General features: G+C 45.5%; 1 protein-coding gene and 1 long non-coding RNA gene across 13 annotated transcripts in view; one reads left to right on the top strand and one right to left on the bottom strand.

Annotated features, from left to right (window-relative positions):
• Positions 1-20,666, bottom strand: part of Sirt5 (sirtuin 5) — a 27,154-nt gene extending 6,488 nt beyond the window's left edge. Inside the window, exons 1-9 of one of the 12 annotated variants that reach the window (XM_087181077.1) lie at positions 20,215-20,353; positions 15,110-15,202; positions 14,365-14,514; positions 10,905-11,038; positions 8,096-8,321; positions 5,648-5,735; positions 4,821-4,874; positions 2,448-2,571; positions 557-672 (exon numbers count right to left, since the gene is read on the bottom strand). In XM_087181077.1, coding sequence (XP_087037203.1) covers positions 557-672; positions 2,448-2,571; positions 4,821-4,874; positions 5,648-5,735; positions 8,096-8,321; positions 10,905-11,038; positions 14,365-14,479 — 857 coding nt within the window. In that variant the 5' untranslated portion in view covers positions 14,480-14,514; positions 15,110-15,202; positions 20,215-20,353. The other 11 variants (XM_087181073.1, XM_013073262.3, XM_087181072.1 and 8 more) reach the window with 11 other exon arrangements.
• LOC147826198 (uncharacterized) lies at positions 19,546-24,966 on the top strand. Its single transcript, XR_015439321.1, has 3 exons — positions 19,546-19,778; positions 19,884-20,620; positions 21,390-24,966. It is a non-coding gene; the product is annotated as an uncharacterized LOC147826198 (long non-coding RNA).

The following is a 24,966-nucleotide window of genomic DNA, read 5'->3' as shown; positions in this document are numbered from 1 at the left end:
AGTGTCATCCAAACCGCCTGAGATGGCCCACGGGTGTATTTTCAAGGTGGAAAGCCACCGACTAAAGTAATGACACGCATCTTCCCTGAAGTTTTGTGCTTTATTTCTACTGGTTACTTATTTATATTCTACCTTATTCTAGAAAGAAATTAAGCCAACTGGCAAGAACTGAAAGTGAAGGCAAGAAACTGAGGATGAGAAAAAGCAGCAAAGCAAAGGTGAAGGCTTCTAGTGGAACCGGAATGAGACTTAAAAACGAGTTCTGTTATAATGATCTACACTTTCCACCCAAATTTAGGCGACAGGATCAGTATCATAAGGTGGCCAGGAATACAAATTTTCTTGTTAAAGAGACAAATGAAAGCAAAGTCTCAAGAATCAAAGAGCTTTCAGAATATGAAGAAACAAAAGCCCTATGGTAACTCCTGTGTAAAAGACACAGTCACACTAGTCTGCAGTCAGTACTTTGTTCCTCCATAAAGGCAGCCAAGCCATGGAGGTGACATGTCCAAGCCTGCCCTCTGCCTCCCCTCACCCACCATGGTTGTCCCTGTACCTGAATCTGTCGGTGGCTGGGGTGGTTTCTGTGTTAAATTCGGCCACTGGCACTTCCCTGGCCGCTACCTCAGGGGCAAACATGGCGGCTGGGTAGACCACAGAGGAAGTCCCCACCTTAAAACAAACACACAGAAGCGGACAGTAACTGCTCTGTGGGGAGAAGAAACACTTTTTCAGAAAAACTTACACAAATTCAGGCAGGTCTGTGCTTGCAGATGTGAGGGAAGCTAGACAGGATGTGCTAAGTTAGACAGTGTCCTAGGGACGAGCAGGAAGTTAGGGGGTGACCTTCAGGCCAGTCAGTAGCATTTGAGGACAGGTAGCCCAAAAAGGAGAGCTATGCAGGTAGACAGAGTGGCAAAGAAGGGACCGGGCAATTGTATGGGGGGAAATTCTTTTTTTTCCCTTCTCTTTCAAGTCATGCAAATAATTTTTTTTTTTTTTAGGGAATACAAAGAAAAAACACATTACGTTATTCTTGATCCTACCACCCCACAATAACCACTGTTAACATTTTTATATCTATACTTTTTCAGGTTTTTTCTTATAAATATATTCTTATAAACATCCTTTACAAGAATGGAAAGATCTGAACATGTTTTGCAAACTACTTTTTCCCTCTTAACAATTAATCATGAACACTAATACAATATTCAATATTGGGGTGCACATAATAAAATACTGGCTGAATATGATAGAAACACAGAGAAGTACCTCTGCTTTTCTTTTAGACAGGGTCTCACTGTGTAGGTTAGGCTGGCCTCGAACTCACTATGTATCCCAGGCTGGCCTCGAACTCACAGTGATCCTCCTGCCTCAGCCTCCCGAGTGCTGGGATTGTGGGCATTTGCCACTACGCCCGGCAGTACCTCTGCTTATAAAGACATGTTAAGGAAATGCTAAGTATCCATATGCTTTGTCCACTAATTCCACTTCTAGGAAATGTGTTCTAAGGAAATAATCTGAAGAGCATGCTAATATCTCAGGATATTCATCACAGCATTGTTTAAAATTCCAAAAGTTGAGATAGTCCAAATGTCTAGCAATAGAGGATTGGTTAAATATATCATTTTAAATCCAGATAATAGAGACACCATGCAGTCAATTAAAAGTGATGTAGATTTGGCTGTATTTAAGCAAACTATATTGAGGAATTGCTATGTGAACAAGGTAGTTTCAGGACAGAACATGCATCCTGAATTTGCTTTTAAATTGCATATGCATTTACCTAAGAGGAGGTCTAAATCAGAGGTGGCCAAACTTTTGCTGAAAAGGGCTATACAGTGAAAGTTTTAGGCTACACAAATGCTCTGGTGCCTGTCACCAGGACCCCACTCTGCTGCTATCAAGTGATAGTAGCCAAAGGCAATGGCCATGCTGTGTTCCAATAAAACTTTATTCATGAAGACAGGGTACAATTCGCTCATCTCTGATCTAGAAGAAAAACATACCAAAATACAGTGTCTATTTCTAGATGGTAGAATTATGGATGCTTCCCAATTTACTTTTGATAATTTGAAATTTTTGTAGTCATCAATGAAATTTAATAAGGAGCGTGTATTATGTTTAAAATCTGAACCATTAACATGCCTCTTTTGGTAGGCGAGAAAGTTCTAAGATGCTCAAGAAATAGTCTTGCATAATTTCATATCTTAGGAGCAATTTTTATCAGCTTTTGAGTTTTTCTGTGGGATACTAGAGTACCTCTCCACATATATTTTTCAGGAAAGAAGGAAGAAAAGATGGAAGGAGGAGGAAGAATGAAGGAGAGGGAAAGGTGGGAGAGGAGAGAGAGAGAGAAGAGGAGAGGCACAGAGGCAGTGGCAACAAACTGCACCCCACGGTCAGGGTTTGGGAAAATCCCGAGCATGGGGAAGGGCGGGACCTACCACCAGACATAAGTCACAGAGCTCCAGCTCTCTGGAGGCCTTCTCCAACACGGCAGGATCCAGGTTTTCTCCAAACCACACCACGTGGGGTCGCAGCAAGCCTCCGCACCCTGCCATCTCGCACCTGGAAGGATGGGGTTGTTAAATCACCGTGGCCAGTTTGCAGGTGGACTGGAGGAAGGCTAGGGGCCGCCCCAAGCCCAGGCCACCCGGCTGGCCACCTCTGACCCTTCCTGCCCCATCCCGGCCCCGCCAGCCCACGTGAACAGCCCTGGACACCAGCGCTGTCTCAGCTGTCCTGTGACATGGCTGTCTCGTCGCTGTCCACTGAGTTGCACTCACATGGTTTCAGGCCAGCTCCAGAAAAGCTTTTTCTTCCCCAGTTACCTCACTACCTTTCTCAGCACAACTGTGCTCCATTCCTCAGACCTAGGCATCACTTTGGCCTCAGGTTCGCCTCTGAAACCTGCACCCTCCCCTCACTCCATCAGTGACGCCTTCCCTTCACTCTCAGATGCGCTTCTCTCCCGTGACCTGCCCACAGCCGGGCTGTTCGGCGTCCATTACTAAATATCTGTCTCTCACTCCGTCCTGCCTCTAGGTCACCTCCTTTATAGCTGTACTTTCTAAACGCATCTCCCCCAAACACCAATTTCATCTCACTCATGTCCTACTCAGGAAACCCCTAGAGTGCCCTATTCTCTCAGATCGAAACTTCACAATTTAGTGACAAAACCCTTATGAGGAAAAAAATGTATTTTGTGGTTAAACTAATCCAGAGAAATATTAACATATTGTAACCCACTTTTAGAAAGCAAGAGCATACTTTAGCATTGTGCCAGGGCTTTTGTTTTTGTTTTGTGATACTGGAGATTGAAGCCAGGGCCTTTGGGCCATGCTACATCCCCAGCTTTTCCAGTTATTTATTTTTATGTTTTGAGACAGGGTCTGGCTAATTTTCTAAGTTGCCCAGGCTGGGCTTGAACTTGGGGTCTTCCTGCCTCAGGCTCCCAGAGTGCTGGGGATACAGATAGGTGTGTGCCACCGTGGCTGGCTGTGCCAGTTAATCTTAGTTGGCAACTTGACTATACTAAGAGACTCTGGAGAAGTGACTGGCTCCTGCGGCCCTGGATTAATCCCCAATGTTCACAGCTGAAGGTGCTATGTGGAGGTGGGGCCTAGGTGGAAATGGGTCACTGGGGGATGAGGGTGGATCTTTTCCCACATGCTCTGCATCATGGCCATCAGGAAGTGAGCAAGTTTGCTCCAGCACGCCCTTCCGCGATGTTCCACTAATAGAGCCAGTTGACCGTGGACTGAACCCTCTGGTACTGGAGCTCTGGGACTTATGTCTGGTGGTAGGTCCCACCCTTCCCCATGCTCAGCTTTCCTTCTTTAAATTGTGGGTGTCGGGTGTTCCGTCCCAGCAATGGGAAAGGTGGCCGCTACCAGTATATTAAACACTCTGAGACGTCCAACAGTAAAGCAAACATATTTTAACCTTGTTTCATCTAATGCTACTTATTTGAACTCATGATATCTCTTTTTTTCCCTAAGTAATGCCTACCTATGCTTCATGGACTATGCTACTCTATGAAATACTTTCAGAACTACTCTTTCTTTTTCTTTGGTTTTTGGAGACAATGTCTTGCTATGTAGTTTAGACTGGTCTTAAACTCACTATGTAGCTTAGGCTGGCCTTGAACTCATGGCAGTGTTCCTGCCTCAGCCTCCTGCGTGCTGGAATTATAGGCATGCACCTCCATGCCCAGGGTTTGGAAGCACTGTTTCAATATCTAGTTTTGAAAAACTAACATAAAAATCTTTCTAGGTTTTAAAAAACTCTACAAAAATGCTGTTTGGTCCCTTGTATGACCGTTTCTATTTCCCTAACCTTGGATTAATACCACTGAGGACAAGGAGAAAGAAGAGGAGGAAACCAGGAGCTAACATTTTCCAACTAATTGCAAGAAGCCAGCCTCTGTGCTTTCTGTGCACTGGAAAACCAGCTGTCACATAACAGCCTTGGGAACTTTCCAGACCTCAGATTATCTGCCAGAACACAAAACAAAATGGGACTGAAGCCGGGTGTTGTGGGATATACTAGTATCCCGCTACTCGGGAGGCTCAGGCAGGAGAATCCCTTGAGCCTGGGAGTTCGTGACCAGCCTAGCCAACATAATGAGATTAGTCTGTTAAAAGGGGAGGGGAATAAAGGATGGGGGGTCTGAAAGGTGTTCATTTGGTTCATCTCTGACCTCTCACCCATTTATGCATTTAAATCAAGAGGTATCTCACTGATAAATGTTTAGGTTTTGAATCCTAATTCTCCTTTTTTGCAATGGAACACCAAATACAAAGTTTATTGCCCACCGGGGAAGTTCTTCAAGTGGGATTTTGGTATCTTCAGCCTCGGGTTCAGGAGCACTGAGGTAAATAATATCAGAAAAGAAAAAAATGTCATTGGTATAACCAAAGAACAAAGAAACAAAGAAATAACGTAACCCCAAACATTGACAGCACACGGTAGGAACACCTAACTAGTGAGTGCTAATTTAGAAGGGTACGGGTAGGATGGAGTCCAAATAATGACCAGTGGTTTTACTTTAAAGGGGGGCGGGTACAGTGGTGGGGGAGGGGCTGGCATGATCAGGTGCGCTAACGGGGGTCTCATGATTTACACACTTCAGCATCATTTGAATCTTCTGAGATAACACTTATATAATTTATACTGTTCCAAAATGGCCCCAAAGATCATCTCCCAATAGTTTAAGTCCATTCTTAATGTTTTTTCTGAATTATAATAGTGCACATTCATCATAGAAATGTTGGAAAGCTCAGAATGACTAAGAAAGAAATAAAAACTATCCATAATCTTGCCACTTCTGACACTATTAACTTTTTTGTATTTTCTTTTAGTATTTCAACTAATGTACTGATACATAAACATAGAGTATATACAGTACATGTATTTAAATCAAAAGTTGGGAGGATCATATTGCATATAGTTTGGTATCCAATAGCTTTTAATTACCATTATAAATTGTAAGCAAAATACTTCTTTTATCTTAAATCTGTAGTATGTCTAGTCTTATTTCTCATAAATATCCATGGGGATCTTCAATAAATGTTCTATTTCCTATGAATCTGTTCAACTTAAGAAAGCAACATGCATTTATTTTGTAGTACAGTATAATTACCCTTTTCCCGATAGAGCTGGACAAATTGGGTTCTTGTAATTCTCAACTACAGATCCACAAGAGGTACACCGAGTTTTAAATATGGTACCTGAAAAACACACAGTAAGCAGGTCCAGAATTTAGCACAATCAAGAGCAGTCATCTTAAGTAGGCAATAGTTTGGATCTGAAATGTCCCTCAGAGGCCTGTTTGCCCTCAAGGGTCCATAGCTTGGTGCTCTTGGGAGATGGCAGAGCCTTCAGAGATGAGGTCCAGTTGGAAGTCTTCTGATCACGTGGAGCTATGCCCTTGAAGTGGATATTGGGACCTTAGCCCCTCCACTTTCTCCCTTTTTGCTTCCCATCCACCATGACGTGAGCATCCTGCTTCTCCCTGCCATGATCATGGACTGAATCTCCAAAACTGTGAGCCAAGTTAACCTTCTGTCTTTTTTATTATCTCAGGAATTTTATTATAGTAACAGAAAGCTGACCAACACAGAGTACAAAATAATTTAGCTCTCATACAATCACTTTGGCAAATGGGCCTATCCTAGGCATCATAGGAAATATAAAGGCATGCTGTTCTACTGAACCAGCTAAGAACAAATGCTCTCGAGGGCTTTGTAATCTGGAGGGAAATAACTAACTCCTGAAGGTGCTCTCAAATCGCCTGGAAGGAATCTTCAGATGGAACTGAAGTGGTCAACCAGGAAGATGAAACTTGACCTAAAGCTAAGGGCAGGATTTACTAAGTATGTAATGTTTCAATGCCGTGGACTGTGTTTACAAAATCTTAAAACTGATTTAATAAAGGTTGAATCTTCTACACAAAATGAATCTTGGGCACAGGTTCCAGTCAGGTGCGATTCCAGCACCCCATCCCTCCAGCCACAGTGTTTGGTTACAGGGGTGGGCACAGAACCCAAGTGAGGTCATGCAGAGCTTTATTTTCTGAAGACCTAGCTTCCTGAGCAACAGAGAGCCTGGAGCCACCAGAAGTAACCTTACCTGACCCGTGGAGGCAGATGAACTGCAAAGGGAGAGGAGAGGTTAACAGAGCTGAAAGACAGGGGTCCGGGGAGGGAGCAGGGAGGGAAAGGAAGGAGCTGCTGTGGACATCAGCCCCACTCAGGCCCCCTCAGTTTCTTAAGCCAGTATCCCGATTCTGCTACTTTTACTATGGACAATTTCCCAGGTTAACACCTCTGGAATTTACAGTGTTCTACAGTCACTACCGGCCAAAAGCCACCATAGTCAATGCCTACACGGACTGGTTGAAGGGTAACATTGATCACTAAAAAGGGGGCCAACTTAATTGTTATTCTCAGTGGCCTGGCTGGACAAACACAACCCCCGGAAGTTATGGCCAACAAACCATTTAAGGAGCATTAGAAAAGGAAAATGAGGCCTGGTTGTTCTGTGATATCCTTCCACTAACACCTTTTGGTTAGACTGACAAAGGACAAAATAAGACTGGCAGCGCCTGAGGAGAGTCCCAGAGTACACATGCACGCTTCATCCTGTCCACTCCTTCTTCAGAGAATCACTTCTCCTCTTCAAAGCTGGGCTGACAGAGTTGTCAATCACATCTCAAGTCCAATCAGGGGAGAATCCTGGAGGCGGAGGGGCGTAGAGCCCAGAGGGGACACTGCAAAATGCAGACCTCGTGTCTCTGAGTCATTCAGAAGAGCTAGGCAAGGAGAAATGTCCTCACCAGCCTATTCCACTTGTGTTACGTATGCACAGGATGACGTAATCCTCTACAACCCATCTAAGTGTTTGACATCTTATTTGTAATTGGTGTAACAAATGTGCCTATCTATGGGGTAACTGGATACATGTGTGCAGTGCATAATGTTCCCAGAAGGGCACATAGCATTTTTATCTCCTCACCCATTTATCATTTCTTTGTGTTTGAAGCCCTTTCTATAAGAATAAAATTATAAACTTAAGGGAAAATAACATAGCAAATCATGGTTTAGGCAGATTCTTTTCTAAATATCACAGCAAGATCACAATGCATCTTAACATTGATGGCATCTTCAGTTTGGTGAAGTGAAAAGGTTTCTTTTATTTTTGCTTAGTTAAAAGAGAGTTCTGATCATCTGCAACGCAAGAGTCCTGACCAATACACACATGTGGTCTTCTGTCACCCTTCTCGGACCCTGTAGATGGTATGGACGCCTCTGCTCTCCATGTGGCAAACATGGCGGAGAAAGCAGAACCAGGTGCCAAAAGCTTGGGTTAATAGGTGGGACATGAGAGAGAGGGGCTGCAGGTGAGCAGTGTGCAGCTTTCCTTAGCTGGTGGCCTACAGAGCAAAGCCAGATGGCCTTGCTGACCATGTGCAAATCCCACACCCACAAACCACCTGTGCTTGGGAACTTGTGCGCCTCCCGACTCAGCCTCCCAGAGTGCACCACCACATCCAGCCGGGACAGGTGTTCTACAGCCAGGTTCCCCTCACCGTGGATCTCCAACAGGTTCTTGGTGCCAGCCCTGCGGTGTAGCTCATCGATGTTCTGGGTGATGACCATGACCCGGCGGCCTTGCTTGCTCAGCCGGGACTCACACTCGGCGATGGCAAGATGCCCGCGGTTGGGCTCCTTGGTCAGGATGACGCTGCGCCGGTAGTGGTAGAACTCCCACACTCGAGCGGGGTTGCGGGCGAAGGCCGTGGGGGTGGCCAGTTCCTGTGGGCAGAGAGGCAAAGGGCTGGCTTGTCTCTAAGACACAGGGCACTGGGTGAGGCTGGGGCATGGCGCTTCCGGTCCCCACTGTGTGACCAGCCCAGGTCCCAGGACTGAGGGACAGGAGAAGCGGGTCTTAGTTACTGGAGCAAGACAGGCCAGGTAAGCCCTCAAGTAAGTTACGCACAGGGTAAAGTAGTGTGTGGGGCAGTATTTGGGCTTGAATTACTTTTTCACAGAGCTCCAAAATATATAAAGACAATCTCATTTTGAAGTAACTCAGGAAAAACTATGAAATGCAAGATGCCCAAGGGACGGACCATGGTCACAACTGGGAAACTCAAGTTTTGTAACACACATACATACCTTTCACAACTACACAACACTATATATACATAAAAGTGTACACAAAATACACAGCTACACAGATGACACACAAACTACACATATATACATATACCAACCACACACAACCACATACATACATGCAACTGCACTTGCACAATATAAAAGGCAGTATATTTATAAACAGAATATACAAAATATCCGTGTTCTGGAGTGTGATATTGTAGCAGAGATGCATCTTGGCTGGGTGGAAGGGCAGAGCACTTCCTTCTGATGGAAAGGACCTAAGGAACCCTTGTCAGGGATAGAAATGTTCCATGTCTGGGTGGTATTTGTGGTGATGTTAACACAGGTGAATCCACCTTGCAAAACTCAGCACACCGAACACACAACATGCATGTGTAAACTGCCTCGGGAGAAGCGAGGGTCCTGTCAGGACAAGTGTCCCACTCACAGGGGACCCGAGATGTGTGTCAGGCCCCCTTCCCCGGCAGTGACATCAGCCCTCCCTCTGTGAGCAAATCTCATGCACTGTGGGTGACTCGCATCCTCCTGCACGCCTTCCCTCCTGCTCACACCTGTGACACAGTGACCTGTGGACTCTGCACAGGTACTCAGAGGTCGTGTATGGGTGGCATCAGGTGCCTTCTGCTGACCTCTTTGCCAACAAACCTGGAGCTGCCCTAGACTAGGTGCACCCTCCCCCACCACCCCTCAGCCCTCCCAGCCCTGCTGCTGCTCTCCAGGGACACCTGGTGGTCCCTCTTTCTTGCTGGATCCTACTGGCCCTCTGTTCCTTTCTCCCCTGCTTCACTTTTCAGGGGAGGATTGACAACCTACAAGGTGACAACACATCCCCAACATCTGCCAGCTCAGACATTTAATGGAGGGAGGAGAGGCAGTTCATGAACTTGCACTGCATGAGACATTACCTGCTAAAATGGGAAGTCAGGTGTTGATTGTGATAACTTATGACTGTCTTCATGTAACCAACACAGATACCAAGCACCAACAATGTGCCAGGTTCTGGGATCTGGGAACAGCAAAACTCCCTGCTCTCCAAAACTAAGGATTTTCCGAACGAGAGGACAGGATGGGGTGGAGATGATGGACCAAGATGGAATATTCTGGAGGGACAGAGATAGTCACTCTTAGGCTGGAGGTGTAGCAGTGGTAGAGTGCTTCCCCAGCATGTGCAAGGCCCTGGATTCTAACCTAGTACTGCAGAAAGAAGAAAAGAGAAATGTCCTGCATTGCAACCATGGTGGTAGCTACACAACTATACCTATTTCCTAAAACTCACTAAATCATACAATTAAAATTGGTGAATTTTACTACATGTGTATCTCAAAAATTGAATTTAGGCCATGTGTGCTGGCACATACCTATAATCCCCGCACTCTGGGGAGATGAGGCAGGAGGATTGCAAGCTCAAATCCAGCCTTGGCAACTTAGCAACTTAGTGAGACCCCATCTCAAATATAAAAGGGTGGGGATGTTGCTCAGTGGGGAGGAACTGGGTTCAATCCTGAGTACCACACCAAAAAGAAAAAAACTGAATGAAAAAAAACAAATGCACACATTTTTAGATTCATTTAATAGCCTTCATATAAATGAACATCAAGCTCTAAGCCTTGAACAACTCAATTTTACTTTTAATGTGAACACGTCACAGAAACTTTGAAAATACATAATACTTAATTTCAATTATTTTTAGAAAAGTAATGAATTGTGCTAAGATTTCCTGATTCCACTTTTTTTCCCTTTTCTTTTGCAGTACTAGGGATTGAATCCAGGGCCTTGTGCATGCAAGGCAACATGTTAGGCAAGTGGTTTATCACTGAGCTACATTCCCAAGCCCTTTTTAAAAACTTCTGAGACAAGGCCTAGCTAAATTACCCAGGCTGGTCTCAAACTCACAATCTTTCTGCCTCAGCCTCTGAGGACCTGGAATTACAGGTGTGTGCCACTGCTTCTGGCTCTGACTCCTCTTGAATGCAATTTATTTTTTACTTGAATAAATGTAATCTATTTACATCTAGAAGGTAAGGAAAGTAACCACTTTGCTTACATTTGTGACCTTAATCATAGGGACTTCATGTTGATGCCAAAATCAACAGGACAAAAGGGTCACTGATCATTTCAAAGCTTTCCCTCCACCGGCAGTACAGGTTCTGAGTCAGTGTGGCATGGTCTCGCTCAAAAGGGTCTGCTTCTGAGTGTCCTGGAAGCACTACTAACCTCGGCTTTCCACTTTCTCCAGTAGCCGCCAGCTCCTCTGAACGTGGGAATCCCACTTTCAGCACTAATGCCAGCCCCGGAGATGATGACTATGTGCTTGGCGCTTGCAAAACACTTCCGAAAATCTGCCATATCTAAACAGAGAATGAAAGCTGTCAGTCCAGTATACCACTTGGACATTTACACCCATGGCAGCTGTCTATATTTGGACGCTTCACCTGGTACAAAATTTTGCTTTCAGATACTCAAATAAAAGTCATTCCTGTATCATGGAGACACCATGTCACATACAGTGCCTTAAAGCCTCACAATCTCAGCTCTGCCTCCCACCCCACTGTGTGATCTGGGAAATTCCTTACCCTCCTTTCTCTCAGGGTGCACAGTGGTGCCTGCCTTAGAGTGGAGCTCAGTGCAGATTATAAAAGGCAGATGGCTAGGAATCCATCTTCCTTCATGCAAGTCAAAGCACTTGTGTATTTGTGTGAGGGCCAAGCTGGGATTCACTGGATCCCACAGCCCCCAGTTCCTCTCCAAATTAACCTTCCCTATGGGGATCTTGCTATGGGGACCCATCTTCTTGTAGCACAGAGACCAAAGGTGAGAACAAGCTGCTCCTGCCCACCCAGTAAACAAGTGTCCTCCCCCAAACATGGCAAAACCTTCGCTTTCATGGCTCAAACAAGAATCAAGCTTCTCCACAAGGCATGAGCAGACTTGGGATGCAGGAAGGGAACTGAGCCCCAAGAATGACATGCCAGTGGGTAGGCATGGTCACAAGCTATGGCCTACCTTCACGCCCTACACCTCCAGGCAGCCCTCGGACCAGCAGGGGGAGCTGCTCTGGGTAGCAAGAGCCCTCCACACCCCAATTTAACACTGAGCAAACTTGATGTGGTCCATGGGTGGCCTTCTTCCCTGAAGAAATGCTCTCATCCTAGGACAGCATCAGGAGCCAGGCTTGGAGCTGACAGAGGGACTGGGCTGCCATTGTTTCTTAGGAAGAGAACTAGGCCAGGCATAGCCTTTGCCTGGAACAACTCTCCTCTTCCAGGCCCTGCTGACCTATGGCCTCTGTGTGCAGGGCATGCTCTGGGTCCGTGGCAGGGTATGCAGCGAGGATACAGAGCTTCCAGAAGGAGAAGAGAGACTTCCTCTTCCATCCTCCCCATTGGTGAAGCAAGTACCAGCCCAGCATTGTTCCAGATGCGGAAATGTTCAGGAGTGGCCAACCTGTGTTAGAGCACTAAGGGTTTCAGCTGAGATGGAGCTGAACTCATGTGCAACTAAGCAGGCTTCCTGGCCTTCCCTTCTGTGGTAAGGCCAACCAAGAATAATGAGTGTCCCTGAGAGAATGGGGACAGGCAGAATGGGGACAAGGAGCAAAGACAGCGGAATGGGGCTCAGAGACAGTGAACCTGGGTATTACCTGGACTGTGCCCTCTTTTGCATCCCCAGCTGGTAAGGAGGTTACGCTCGTTCCTCTTATACGGATAATGCCCTCTAGGCAGAGACAGGCCCTCCATATCCTCCTAAACCAGAGTCACACACTGCCCAGCCTGGGATAGAGACCCTGGTAAAGGCCCAGTCCCCCCTCCTTTTCCCTCCCTTGCCTCACAGTGGACCCATGGCAAAGTGTGAACAAAGGGTGAAAGCGGACTCTCAGAACAGAGGCAGAGAGCCCCAGGTCCTCTCCAGCTGCACTCCTGGACCTGGCTGGGCTGTACTCTGGCACTGTCAGGCGGAGGCAAATGGAGATGGTTCAGACATAAGGCTGTCTTCACTGGAACCCACCCAGGACCCGTCCAGTCATGCCAAAGACCAGCCCAGCCTCCCAGCCCTTTCAGAGCTGGACAGGTCAGAAAATCAGGCCCATCTGGAGACTATAGCTCCCCAGCCAGGAGGAATTTGGAAGAAGAAACCTATCCTGGGTAGATTAAGAGTTTCTAATCTGACCTAATCTTCTGGAAGAACAATGCACCAGTACTGTACATTAATAATGAGAAAATGTTAAAAGGGGAAACCCACTTTCCAGTCTCCCTTCTGTCTCTCTTAGACAGAAGCTATCTTTCTCTCAATAAATTTTTCCTACTCTTACAAAGAAATAATGTAAATGAAAGAAAAAAAGAAAAGAATGTACTTTTCCAGGAACTATCTGTATGAATCCTGGGTCCAACCCATAAAAAACATCCCTAAAGATGTCAAAGTTCACTCCTAAAACTATCACCAGCCCCAGTGGTCTTTTCTACTCCGTGGGGAAAGTGATACCTCCTGACAAATCCCAAGGTCACTTCAAGTGACTTCTATTAAGGTACCATTCTGGGCTGGGGATTTAGCTCACTGGTGCCGCTGCCTGCCTCGCAAGCGCAAGGTCCCAAGTTCAATCTCTGGTACCAAAAAAAAAGATATGCCTTAATATTAAGGTACCATTCTAAAAGCAACTTTTACAAACAAGGTCAACTAGGATTGGTTCTTGGAAAACAGGGTATAAGATAAAGTAATGTTAAGAAGTATGAAATATTTTCCAGGGCTGGGGATGTAGCTCTATAGGAAAGTGCTTATCTAGCAAACACAAGGCCCTGGGTTTAACCTCCAAAGTACTATAAAAACCCCCACCACTACTACAAAAACCCCCACCACTACCATTTTCCAGCTGCTGAAGGCAAACCCGCCACCATATTGTGAGGCTCTGGCATGAGATGATCCACTGCAGGCCACAGTCAGACCTGAGCTTCTGGATCCACCACAGACTCTGGCACAGCTGATAGTGGAGCAGAACTGAGCACCTTTGGTTCGTTTCTATCCCCAAGACTGGGCAGAGTGGAAGGAGTCATTATGCCCAGGTAGACTCTCAGTATCAGGAAAAGTTATCCAAAAGTTGAAAATAAGGCAAAAAGAGCTTGCCTTCACCTTTCAATGCCATTCTGAAGCTCTGACAGGCTATATCATTTGATTAGAAAAACTGGTTAGTTCCTACGCTTCCTGCAGACTAAGGGCCCAGATGTGTTAACTTACAGGGTTTCATCAGGTACAGATACAATTTTGGTCCATTAGAAAATTGAACCTTATATTACCCTAGAGAAGAATCACCACCTTTCTCCCCTGCAGAGAGGGGATGGGTTTAAAATACAAACCATGGGCTGGTCATGGAGCTCACTGGCAGAGTGCTGGCCTTCTTGGGTCCAATTCCCCAGCACTGTAGAACAACCAAAACACCCACTAATCATATGTGAAAAGCGCAAACACAAACATTCTGGGAGAAGCAATATACTGACTGAATAAGTGGATGGAACATGGGTAGTGAGAGACAAATGCAGTCTCTGCCTACAGAGGATTTGCCTAAAAAGCACAAGGACAGGGAATCTTTGTCCAAAGCTTCGCACAGCGCCTACTTCCACACAGAGGTCCCCCTTGAACTGCAGAAACACTCAGGATCATCACATGGTGCCCAAGAATGACTTACTGGAACTTCGACGAGCCATTACCAGGCAAATTTTGCTTTGCGGGGAGGCTGGAAGCTTCTTTCCACAACACGGTTGGGAAATTAATCGGCTTGTGACAATCTGAAGAGGTCGCATCAGGGTTTCTTTGCGGTACTAATTCTCTAGGCAGGCTTTAGAAAAAAAAATCACAAAAGAGAAACAATCAGAAAAATATTCAAGTATATATGTACGTGTATGTGTGCACACATACGAGTGTTGAGGGTACTTTTATATACACACACTCAGATGTTCCTTGACTTACAATGGGGTTGCATCCTGAAAAACCCATGATGAGATGAAAATTTTAATTAAAATGAATTGAATACACTTAACCTGCAGAACACCATAGCTTTGCTTAGCTTAACCTACCTTAAAAATGCTCAGCACACTTAATGAATCTACAGCTGGGAAAAATCATCCAGCACAAGGCCTAATCAATAATAAAGTGCTGACCATCTCATGTGATTTACTGAACACTGTACTGAACATGAAAAATAGCACCAGGTAAAGCCCAAAAGTCTTAGAATAGAATCATGGTGAGTCAGAGACTGCAGAAATAAGAATACTCATAATTGTAGTATTGATCCTAATCACAGTATTGATCCTCTACACTGGCTGTTTACAACTCAGGTTCTCCAGTGCGCCTTGGATGTGTGTATTTGGGTGGGTGGATGTGGTCCTGAGCAGTGCTTCTCAGAGTGTGGAACCGACCAGCAGCAGCTTTACCTGAGATGTCAGGAATTCAAAGCCTCAGGCTCTACCCCAGACCACGGAGTCAGATGGTCTGCAGAGCCCACGGTCCATTTCCCGATCACCCTGCTAACCACAGGAGAATAACTGCTTTAGAGGCTAGGAAGGAGTTAAATGGGAGAATTCATTTGAAAAACTGCTTTTAAAAACATATGACAATCTCAGGCTGGGGATTTAGCTCAGTGGTTCTGCCACCTGCCCCGCAAGTGCAACATCCCGACTTCGATCCTCGGTACCAAAAAAAAAGATATGAAAATCTCCTTCAAAATCTCTCTCAACTTTTGGTCAAGGGCACATTCACAATTAATACAGCTGCTATGAAAAGAAGGTACGATTCCACTCATATGCCATTCTGGAATAAGAAAACTGTGGGGTCAGGAAATATGTTTGTGGCCATTGGCAGGGGGAAGAGTGAAGAAATACAAAGGGCCGTGACAGGTCGGGGAGGTAATGGAATTGTCCCATGTCGTGTGGCAGTTACATGACGGTGTCTATCAAAACTCATAGAACTAGGGGCCGGGGATTTAGCTCAGTGGTTCTGGCGCCTGCCTCTCAAGCGCAAGGTCCTGAGTTCAATCCCCGGTACCAAAAAACAAAAAAACTCATAGAATGCCACACAAAAGTGTTAACTATACTGTATGTAAATTAATAATAGGCACAGGGTTCAGTTTTATAAAATGAAGACTTATGCAGGTTGGTTGTACAACAACGTGAATGTACTTAACACTGTTGAACGGTATCTTCAGAAAAGGTAAACTTTTTGTTACGTATGTTTCACCACAATTTTTAAAAAGTAGAATGAAAGTTCTTCCATCTGACAGAGCTCTCCATAATGTTGGGAGAAAAATGTAGATAGTCTTTTGTAAGAGATAGGAAAAGGGATATAAAAATATACTTTAGTATCTTCTTGAATTTGTATCTATAAAAAGAATTCATAAAAAATCAATAGAAGAACTGATGTGGGCTGGAAATAGGATAGATGGAGACAATCCGCAGAGACAAGGATTTCAACCCATGTTAATACATTGTGTGGGATGTCCACCCTTCCAGCCAGGGACCCGGACCCATGTGCGGCTGAGCCAGGCGCCGGGAGAGAATGTGCCGTGAGAACCGCAGGGTGTTCCAGTGAGAATTGAGAAGCAGTGTTAGGGTGCTTGGGCTGGTGTCAGGTCATGCTGGGGAGGAGTTCACAGAAGTGCAGCTTTGTCCCAGACTGGCTGCTGCTAGGAAACAGCTGCTGTGGTTGGCGTTGTAATGAACCTTAACTAAGCAGATGAAGGACTAAAATGAGGCTGACCCTGTGACTGATCGGCCAGTGGCAATCCCTCAGGTCACCCGGGATGGGCACGCTTTGGTCCTTCTTGTGGTTTACACAGTGTTCTGTGTCTGAGTTCAGACATGGTTACTGATTGGTCTTGTTTCTGTTCTGACCCATTGTGGTCACAGGCAAGGGTGGCCTTGGCTGACACTGGTGTTCTGTGGCATGGCTTATGTTCAACAGGAGATCACCAAGTCCTGGTGCAGAGTGCCAGGTCCCAAACTGGAAGCAACCCAAATGCCCATCAACTTCTAAGTAAGTAAACAAACTGTGGTTTACTCATGCAATGCAGATGACTCAGCAATAAAGAACAAACTTGGAATACATTCAACAGCATGAAGGACCCTTTAAAGCAGGCTGAGGCAGGAGGATTGCAAGTTTGAGCCCAGCCTGGACAACTTGGCAAGAACTTGGCCTAAAGTAAAAACTAAAAAAGGGCCAGGGATACACTTAGTGCAAAGCCATTAGTTTCACACCCCAGCACCACAAATAATAAAATAAAATAAATTATGCTATGGTAACTTTACAGTGGAAACTTGGCAGCTATCATCCTAACCAAGTGATGAAGGTGAACACTAACTCACTGGTAAAAAGTCAACTTCATCTACTGCCTAATACGATGCAGAGAGAAGAGCAAAGCTTTGCTTGTACAGAACTTTCCTCAAAGAATGCGAAATTAATTACTGGAAAATACCAGACAAACCCACAACAGGGACACAGGGAGTGTTACTGCAGTTTAGATTTTACTTTTTAATTATAGAAAATCTTAAACATATATGAATAATAGTATAATGAATCCTAAGATTTGTCACCCAGCTTCAGTAGGCTTTAAAAAACATTGTCATGATGGATAATTGTTAAACTTGTATATTTAGATGAAAATTATAAAGATTAAAGCTCCCCAAAATGCTTATCTTTAACTATGAGCTTCTTACATGATGCAGGGAGTTATTTTTAGCTTACTGTGTGTGTTTAGCTATTTCTTTCAAAGATGAAATGTTTATCTTCACTGTTGCTTTCTAATATTTGAATTCAGAGCACATCAATATGCTCAAGACTTCCATTTTGATCCAGAGTCAATTTGCAGGACATAAAATCAACATAGAAAAGTTAGTAGCATTTTATATTCTAACTACAATCTACCCAAAATAAAAATTAAGAAAACAATCTTATTTAAATGGAATAAAAAAGAAATACTTAAGAATAGATTTAATCAAGGAGGTGAAAATAAAACCTGCCTACTGCAAACAAAAGCATTGTTGAAAGTAACTGAAGAAGATACAAATACATGGAAAGGTGACCTGTGTTCATGTGACTGGAAGAGGACTGTCTAAATGTCCATCAATCAAAAGTGATTCAATGCAATCCCTATCAAAATTCCCATGCCTTTTTAAATGGAAAAGACAATCCTAAAATTCATATGGAACTACAAAAGACGCCAAGATAGCCAAAGGAATCTTGAGCAAGAACACAGCCAGGGGAATCACACTCCTGATTTCAAAATATTAAAAAGCTATTGTACTCACAACACCACAGTACTGGCATAAAGAGGCACACTGACCAACAGGCCAGGGTACAAAGTCTAGAAATAGATCCACCCGTTGAGAGCAAATTAATTTTCAAGAAAGATGCCATGAACACGATGCAGAAAGTAGTGTTGAGAAAACTGGCACCCACTGGACCTTTATCTCACATCATATACAAAAGTAAACTCAAAATGGATTGAAGAAACTTAAAAGACCTGAAACTATAAAACTATGAGAGGAAAATGGGTGGAAATTGCCATGACACTAGTCTGGCAATGATTTCTTAAAACAGACAACAAAAGCAAAAACAGATAAATGGGATTGGATCACACTGTGAAGTTTCTGCACAGCAAAGGAAACAACTCCCAGATTGGAAGAAAATATTTGTAACCATACATCTGTTAAGGGGCTACTACCTAAAATATACAAGGGACTCAACAGAAAGAAAACAATTTTTAAAATAGGCCAAAGACCCAAACAGGTATTTCTCAAAAGAAGCTAATGTGGTAACAGATAAATGGAAAAATGCTTAACATCTCTAACCTATGGGAAAATGCAAACCAAACTACAATGAGATATTACCTCACCCCCTTTAAAATGGTTAGTATAAAAAAGATGAGACATATGTTATCAAGGATGTGGAGAAAGGGAACCCTGTCGAATGTGCAGGCTGGGAATGTAAATTATAGCCATTTTGGAAGACAGTATGGAGGTTCCCCAAACAAAACTAGAATTATCACACGATCTAACAATTCGTTTGTGTATACAGGAATAGGATTTAGTATCAGTGTGTTGCTGGTCTCTCTGTATCACATGCTAATTTCGGCATTATTTACAATAGCTAATGGTATGGAAGCAACCTAAATGTCCACCAAGATAAATGAATAACGAAAATGTGGAACGTATACATAATGGAATACTACATGACCTTTAAAAAGGGAAATTCTGGGGATGGAGATGTAGCTCAATAGTAGTGCTTGCCTAGTACATACAAAGCCTTGGATTGGATCCCCAGCACTGAAAGGGGGGAGGGCATTCTGTGGAGAACCATATGTTACATGAAAGATAAATACCACGTGATCTCACTTAACAGTTGTAAAGTATAAAAATGTTGAACTCATACAAGCAGGGAATAGAATGGTGGCCACCAGAAGCTAGAGGTGAGGGAGGAATGGAGAAAGTGGAGGTATTGGTTGAATGGTACAAAGTTTCATTTAGAGTGGAGCAGTAAGCTTTAGTGATCAATTGCACAGCCTGGTAACCTCAGTTGATAACACTGTATTGTTTATTTCAGAACTGCTAAGAACAAACGTTCTCACCACAAACACCCAAGTGTGTGAGGTGATGACTAGGTGGATTAGCTTCATTTAATCTGTCTACAATTACGCATGTATCAAAACAGCACACTGTACACTATAAACATATACAATTATTTTTCAACAGAAAATTTAAAAAATTTGAGGAATGGAAAAACACATGGTAAAGAATATTGCAAAGGAACTATAAAAACTTTCACAGGCGTTCAACTTTTGGGTAACTGAGCTACATAAGCGCAATAACCCCTGGTGTTTACACTGGTGGACTCCATGCCCTCTCGGCCTCCACCGCCTGCTCTCCAGGTTACCGGTGACCTCTACCAGGTGACCCCTACCAGCCTCCGACCAGCTGATCACTTTACTGGGAAATGCCTGCTTCCCCTGGCTTGTGGCCCCTCACCCTTTCCTGGTCGTCCTCCTGCCCTCCGGATCTCCCATCCTCCTAGGGCTCCTCAGCCTGGCCCCACGCTTGGCACTGTCCCCACGTAAGTGTCCCCACGCCGCCTCCTCCCAAAGTCTCGCCATCCTGCAGCCCGACGCCCGGACCCGGACTCTGACCCTGACCCCTCGCTTTCTCCCACGCCCCACAGCCAGCAAATCCTGACCGCTCCGCTCCACCTTCACACAGTGTTCCGAATCCGGACCCCATCCCGTCCTCCGCCACTCCTGGCCTGAACACAGCGGCCCGGGCCCCTGCTCCGATCCCGGCCGCTGCACCCGCGCCGGGCTGAGGCCTCCTCCGGGCGCCTGGGCCGCCCCGCGCCTCCCCCGAGTCCGCCCAGGAAGCTGCTCGCTGCCCCTAGCCATCTCTCGCGACCTGTCCCCTCCGCTGTCCCCGAGACCTCCCTCTGGCAGACCCCTCAGCCCAGAACACCTCGTCGCCACCCCCGCGTCTTCTCCCCCGGTCGGCGGCGACCCCACCGTCTCAGGCCTGGGCTTCCGGCGGCCCCGGGTCGCGCGTGCGCACTGCGACCGGCGCGCTCTCGGCCCGGACGCGGCCTGGCGGAGCTGATGGGGGTCCCGCTCCCGGCTGGGCCGCCTGGGCGGCACCTCAGGCCCGGACTCACCTGCAGGCGGCGGGCGGCGCGGAGGCCTGATAGGAGACTCGCGTCCCGCCCCAGCTGCAGCGGCCCCTGCCGGAGACGCAGACCCCCACCCGGCTCCAGTCCCAAGGCTCTAGCTCCTCTGCCCTGTCCTGTTCACTGCTGGACGATTGTTTCTTTTTTCTTTTCTTTTTTTTAAACTCTTTTTTAGAGAACGACGGGTTGCGGGCGGGCGTGTTTGCTTGCTTCCTCTTTCTGACCTCCCAAGGTTCACTCCTGCCCAGGTAGGTCGTGCATTACCGCCTGCCCTGCTTCCTCCTTGAACAGACTGCTGGAGCACTCAGCTCAGGACTGAGTGCTCCAAATGCAGGCGCATTTCCCCTGGAATCCTGTTCCCAGCGGTGTTGAGGTGGTTCCCAGGCCGGCCCACCCAAACCCCTCTCTAACCCAGTGACAAATGCACCAGGCGCCGGTCCATTCGCACTGCAGGACTGCGGCTGCTCTGCTGAGACCCCTCCAGGGGCCCTGCGCTCAGCATCAGCACTGCCCTTCCTGGAATGGAATGGACCTGCTGATGGACCTGAAAGGGAAGTGATCTGAGAACTCCGGGCAAACATTTCAGACCCCCTCCCCAGATCTCACTGAACCACATCCCACAGTTTGGCTGGAAATTCTGCCCACTTTGAGTTCTCTAAGCACCTCCTTATAGAGTCAAAGAAGTTTGAGTAGGCCCTCACGTCTGGCTGTTATATTTTCTCTAACACGTATACGGGGCTTAGTCTGTGCTTGACTCTTGTAAGAACTTCACATGTATTAACCAATTAAAAATCTTCCCCACCACCTGATGAAATATGTACTATTATCTTCACATTACAGCTGGGGAAACTGGGGCCCGGGAAAGTCAAGTAACTGCTCAAAACACAAAGCTCTTAATTAGTAACACTGAGATTTGGATTTAAGTGCTTCAGGTCCAGATTAGGCTCCAGCCTGTGAGACTGAACAACAGTTACTCCATTTTGTAATAGGGCCCCAACTTGTCTGCTTCTGTTACAGATCACCAGGTAGACATCGAGTTCCAGGGATGTGCTTGTTGTGCCAGGAAGGTCTGTTGTGTGTGTAGTGTTCCATCATGCTTGCCTAACTCCATATCTGAAGGTCTGTTTTATCCCTCTCCTCTGCTTTTGTATTTCTGCTTGCCAACTTCCCTCTGACATCTCCTATAAAAGGACCTCAGGCTCTGAGCCTCTTGCCTCTCTAAACTTGGAGCTTGGAGAGTGCCATCTGGACAGACTAATAAAGGTCTGTTTTACAGCTTGTCCGGTGTGTTCCCTCCCGGGTGATCTTCGCTGTAGTTAGCTCCTCGGAGCGTTTGGTGAGGCCCACGGTCTTACACAGCCCACTACATACACCAGCTCTCAACATGTGTCCTATTGCTTTTGGTATTAACCACCATATGGTAATCCTTTACTACCCTTTGGATACATGAGGGTGGAAGGAAGACAAAACCACCTAGGAGACAAGGGAGAAGGGCCTGAGGCTCCCCCCAAAATGCGTTTATATTGCATTGCCCCAAACACCTTGCAGGCAGCCTGGCTGCATGAGGTGTCCCACAGCGGCTACGGGAGATATTTGTAGCAGGCTTCAGTCACAGACCCATCCCAGATGACTGTGTCCTGTAGCCTCTCCGGATAATTCTGCCCCTCTGCAGCCCTCCTCATTCAGACCCACAAACAGCTCCACCTCTCCCCATGACCAAACAGAAAGTTTGACCCTGCACGTGGGCGAGCCCACCTTTATTCTTTATAAACAACCTCCCCATACCCTTACTGAGTTCAGTCTGTGCACTGTTTCCCCTTATGTGGCAGCAGAAGTCCTAATAAAGCCTCTTCCTGGTGGCATGCTCTTGCTTAACTCATGATTTCTACCTCAAGTAGAGCATGCTGAGCTGGTACACTAAGCTGGTAGCACCAAAGGCCCCTGGTGCCAAAAGCAGCCAGCAGCTGGAGCTGGTAACACTGAAACCAGCCTGTAGCAGAGAACAGAGTAATGAAAAATAGCTGGGAGCTGCCATCCCTGGTGGCCAGAAGAGGCCCTGAGACCGGCTGGCGGCTGTTAGCTCTGCGTGACAAGGAGGGCAGCTGACACTAAAAGAGCCACACTCCGCCTGTGACTTCTGTGTGAATTGAGCGAGGACACGCAGCTGATTGGTGACATCTTGGAAGTTGGTACAGGGATCTTCTTTTCTAGAGGGCCCTGAAGAAGAGGGCAGACAATAGTGGTGGCTAAGAACTCATGACAGCCAGTGTCACATTGCGACTTTCTATGGTCCTCAAGCCCCGTGTGTAGCGCTCACCCACCAACACGTTGTGGCACTTCTGGGGAACTGTACCATCAAGGCCCAAGGCTCCACTCCCACCTCACCGCCTACCTCTGTCCCATCCTTTGTCTCAAGCTTGGAAGGATCAACTGTCCCTGGTTGGAGTCAGGTTACTTCCTCTTTTGGAAGCATCAGCCACCATTATTTGTGTCTTTCAGTCAACTCCAGCTTAATTTCTTGGTGGGCTTGCCCTCTGACACAAAAGCTTTTATCCTCCTCCCTCCATGGGAACTCAGCCTTCAGTCTCAGGGTCATTGTCACCTCCTCAGAGAAGCCTACTGGGTCCTCATCTGTCTCCGTCACCAACTAGATGAGATCCCTTGCCTCCGATACAGGTTCCCATAGCACCACACCCATTAATTATTTGATTAAAATCTCTGTCCCCACCAGATGTTAAGCTCACTAAGGTAGTTTTAATTTGCATTTCTCTAAAGAATAACAATGGAGAACATATTTTCATGCACTTATTTGCTATCCATATCTGTTTGGTGACGAGTCTGTTCAAATATTTTTCCTGTCTTTTAATTGGATTGTTTCATTTTCTCTCTTTCTTTTTTTTTTTTTTTTTGGTACCAGGGATCAAACTCTGGTCCTTGCGCTTGCACAGCAGTCATTTTCTTATCTTTAATTTGTGAGGATCCATATGCTTTGCAAATATTTTCTCTATCTGTGGCTTGTCTTTTTATTTTCTTATGAATGTCTTTTCATTCATAAGAAACTTAACTTTATTAAGTACAATTTATCAATGGTTTTCTTTTATGGCTCATGAGTTTTGTGTCTTAAATAATCTTTGCCTAAACCAAAACTACAAAGATTTTCTTCAATGTTTTCTTCTAGAAGTATACTGTCTAATAGGTAGCCAGTAGCCAAATATTCCTACTTAAATTGAAATTAATTAAAATTTAATTAAGTAAAATTTAAGATTAAGTTCTTTCATCGCATTTCAAGTACTCAGTACCACTTGTAGCTAATGGGTACTATGTTGACCAGCACAGAATTATAAAACATATCTATCATTGCAGAAACTCCTCTTGGAAAATGTTGCTATCGAAGTTTAATCATTTTCAAGTGTTACATTTAGGTCTGTGAACCATTTTGACCTAACAAACTCATTCCTGAGTATTTCAAAAGAAGGAGAAACACACATCTACAGAAACACCTGAAAGCTAACGGGTAAATAGCAGTTGTATTTTTGATTATCAAACCCTAGTTACACCCAAATGTCCATCAAGTATGAATGAGTAGATAGATGTATTATGGTTCAGCCATATACATCAGATGGATTGTTACTCAGCAATAAAAATGAATGAAAAGTATCATGGAACAATATAGACGAATCACATAAGCATTACATTAAGTGAAAAGAAGCCAGCTCAAAGGTTATATCTTGTGTGACTCGATTTGTCACATTCCAGAAAAGGCAAAATTGTGGGCATAAACATCAGATTAGTTGCTAGGGGGAGGCATGCAGAGCAGGTGAGCAGGACTCAGCAGAGGTCTAAGGCTGGAGGGCACAGGGGTTCCAGGAGCAGCCCACTGGCCAAATCTGAGTCTGCCCCTTGACAGCACAGGAGCACTAAAGAGGGAAGGGCACTATAAGCTGAAAGCATTTGGCTCATTAAACTCTGCGATGAGTGGGGCCTTCAGGTGTCTCCTGGGGCCTCTAGAAATAGAAGCCAGGAAGAGCTGGATTCACAAGTCACTGCCCATCATCACACAGGGAAGCAGCGAGTGGGCAGTGGCCCAACGAGACTGTGGAGCAGTGAGTCTCTTGCTGTGGAGGCCCAGGGTGCTTGAGGGTGCCCCTCCTCTCCCCATCACATCAAAACAAAACCTGGGATACTGTGGTTATACAGCTGTAGGATACTTGACTATCGAAATACGTAAGTGGTAGAATGACCTTGTTTGTACCCTCAGCTAATGACAGCTGGGGACATTCTTATTACAGAGGAATAATAGTCTGATTCTTCATTGCAAGCAATAGAAACTAAGTCTAGCTGGTTTAATTAGAAAAATGAATTTGTTAAAAAGATACTAGAGGTAGGCCGGAGATTTAGCTCAGTGAGTGGTTCCGCCGCCTGACTCGAAAGCAGAAGGACCCGAGTTCGATCCCTGGTACCAAAATAAATAAATAAATAAATAAATAAAAAGATACTAGAGGGGCTAGGGATGTCTCTCAGTGGGAGAGTACTTGCCTAGGATGTGGCATGTGCTGGGTTCAGTCCCCAGGAGAGAGAGAGAGAGAGAGAGAGA

This window comes from Heterocephalus glaber, unplaced genomic scaffold (genome assembly GCF_053883595.1).
Source record: "Heterocephalus glaber isolate CG9 unplaced genomic scaffold, H.glaber_assembly_v1.0 deba00001472, whole genome shotgun sequence".
Classification (NCBI taxonomy): Eukaryota; Metazoa; Chordata; class Mammalia; order Rodentia; family Bathyergidae; genus Heterocephalus; species Heterocephalus glaber.
This window is presented reverse-complemented; position numbering and strand designations above follow the sequence as displayed.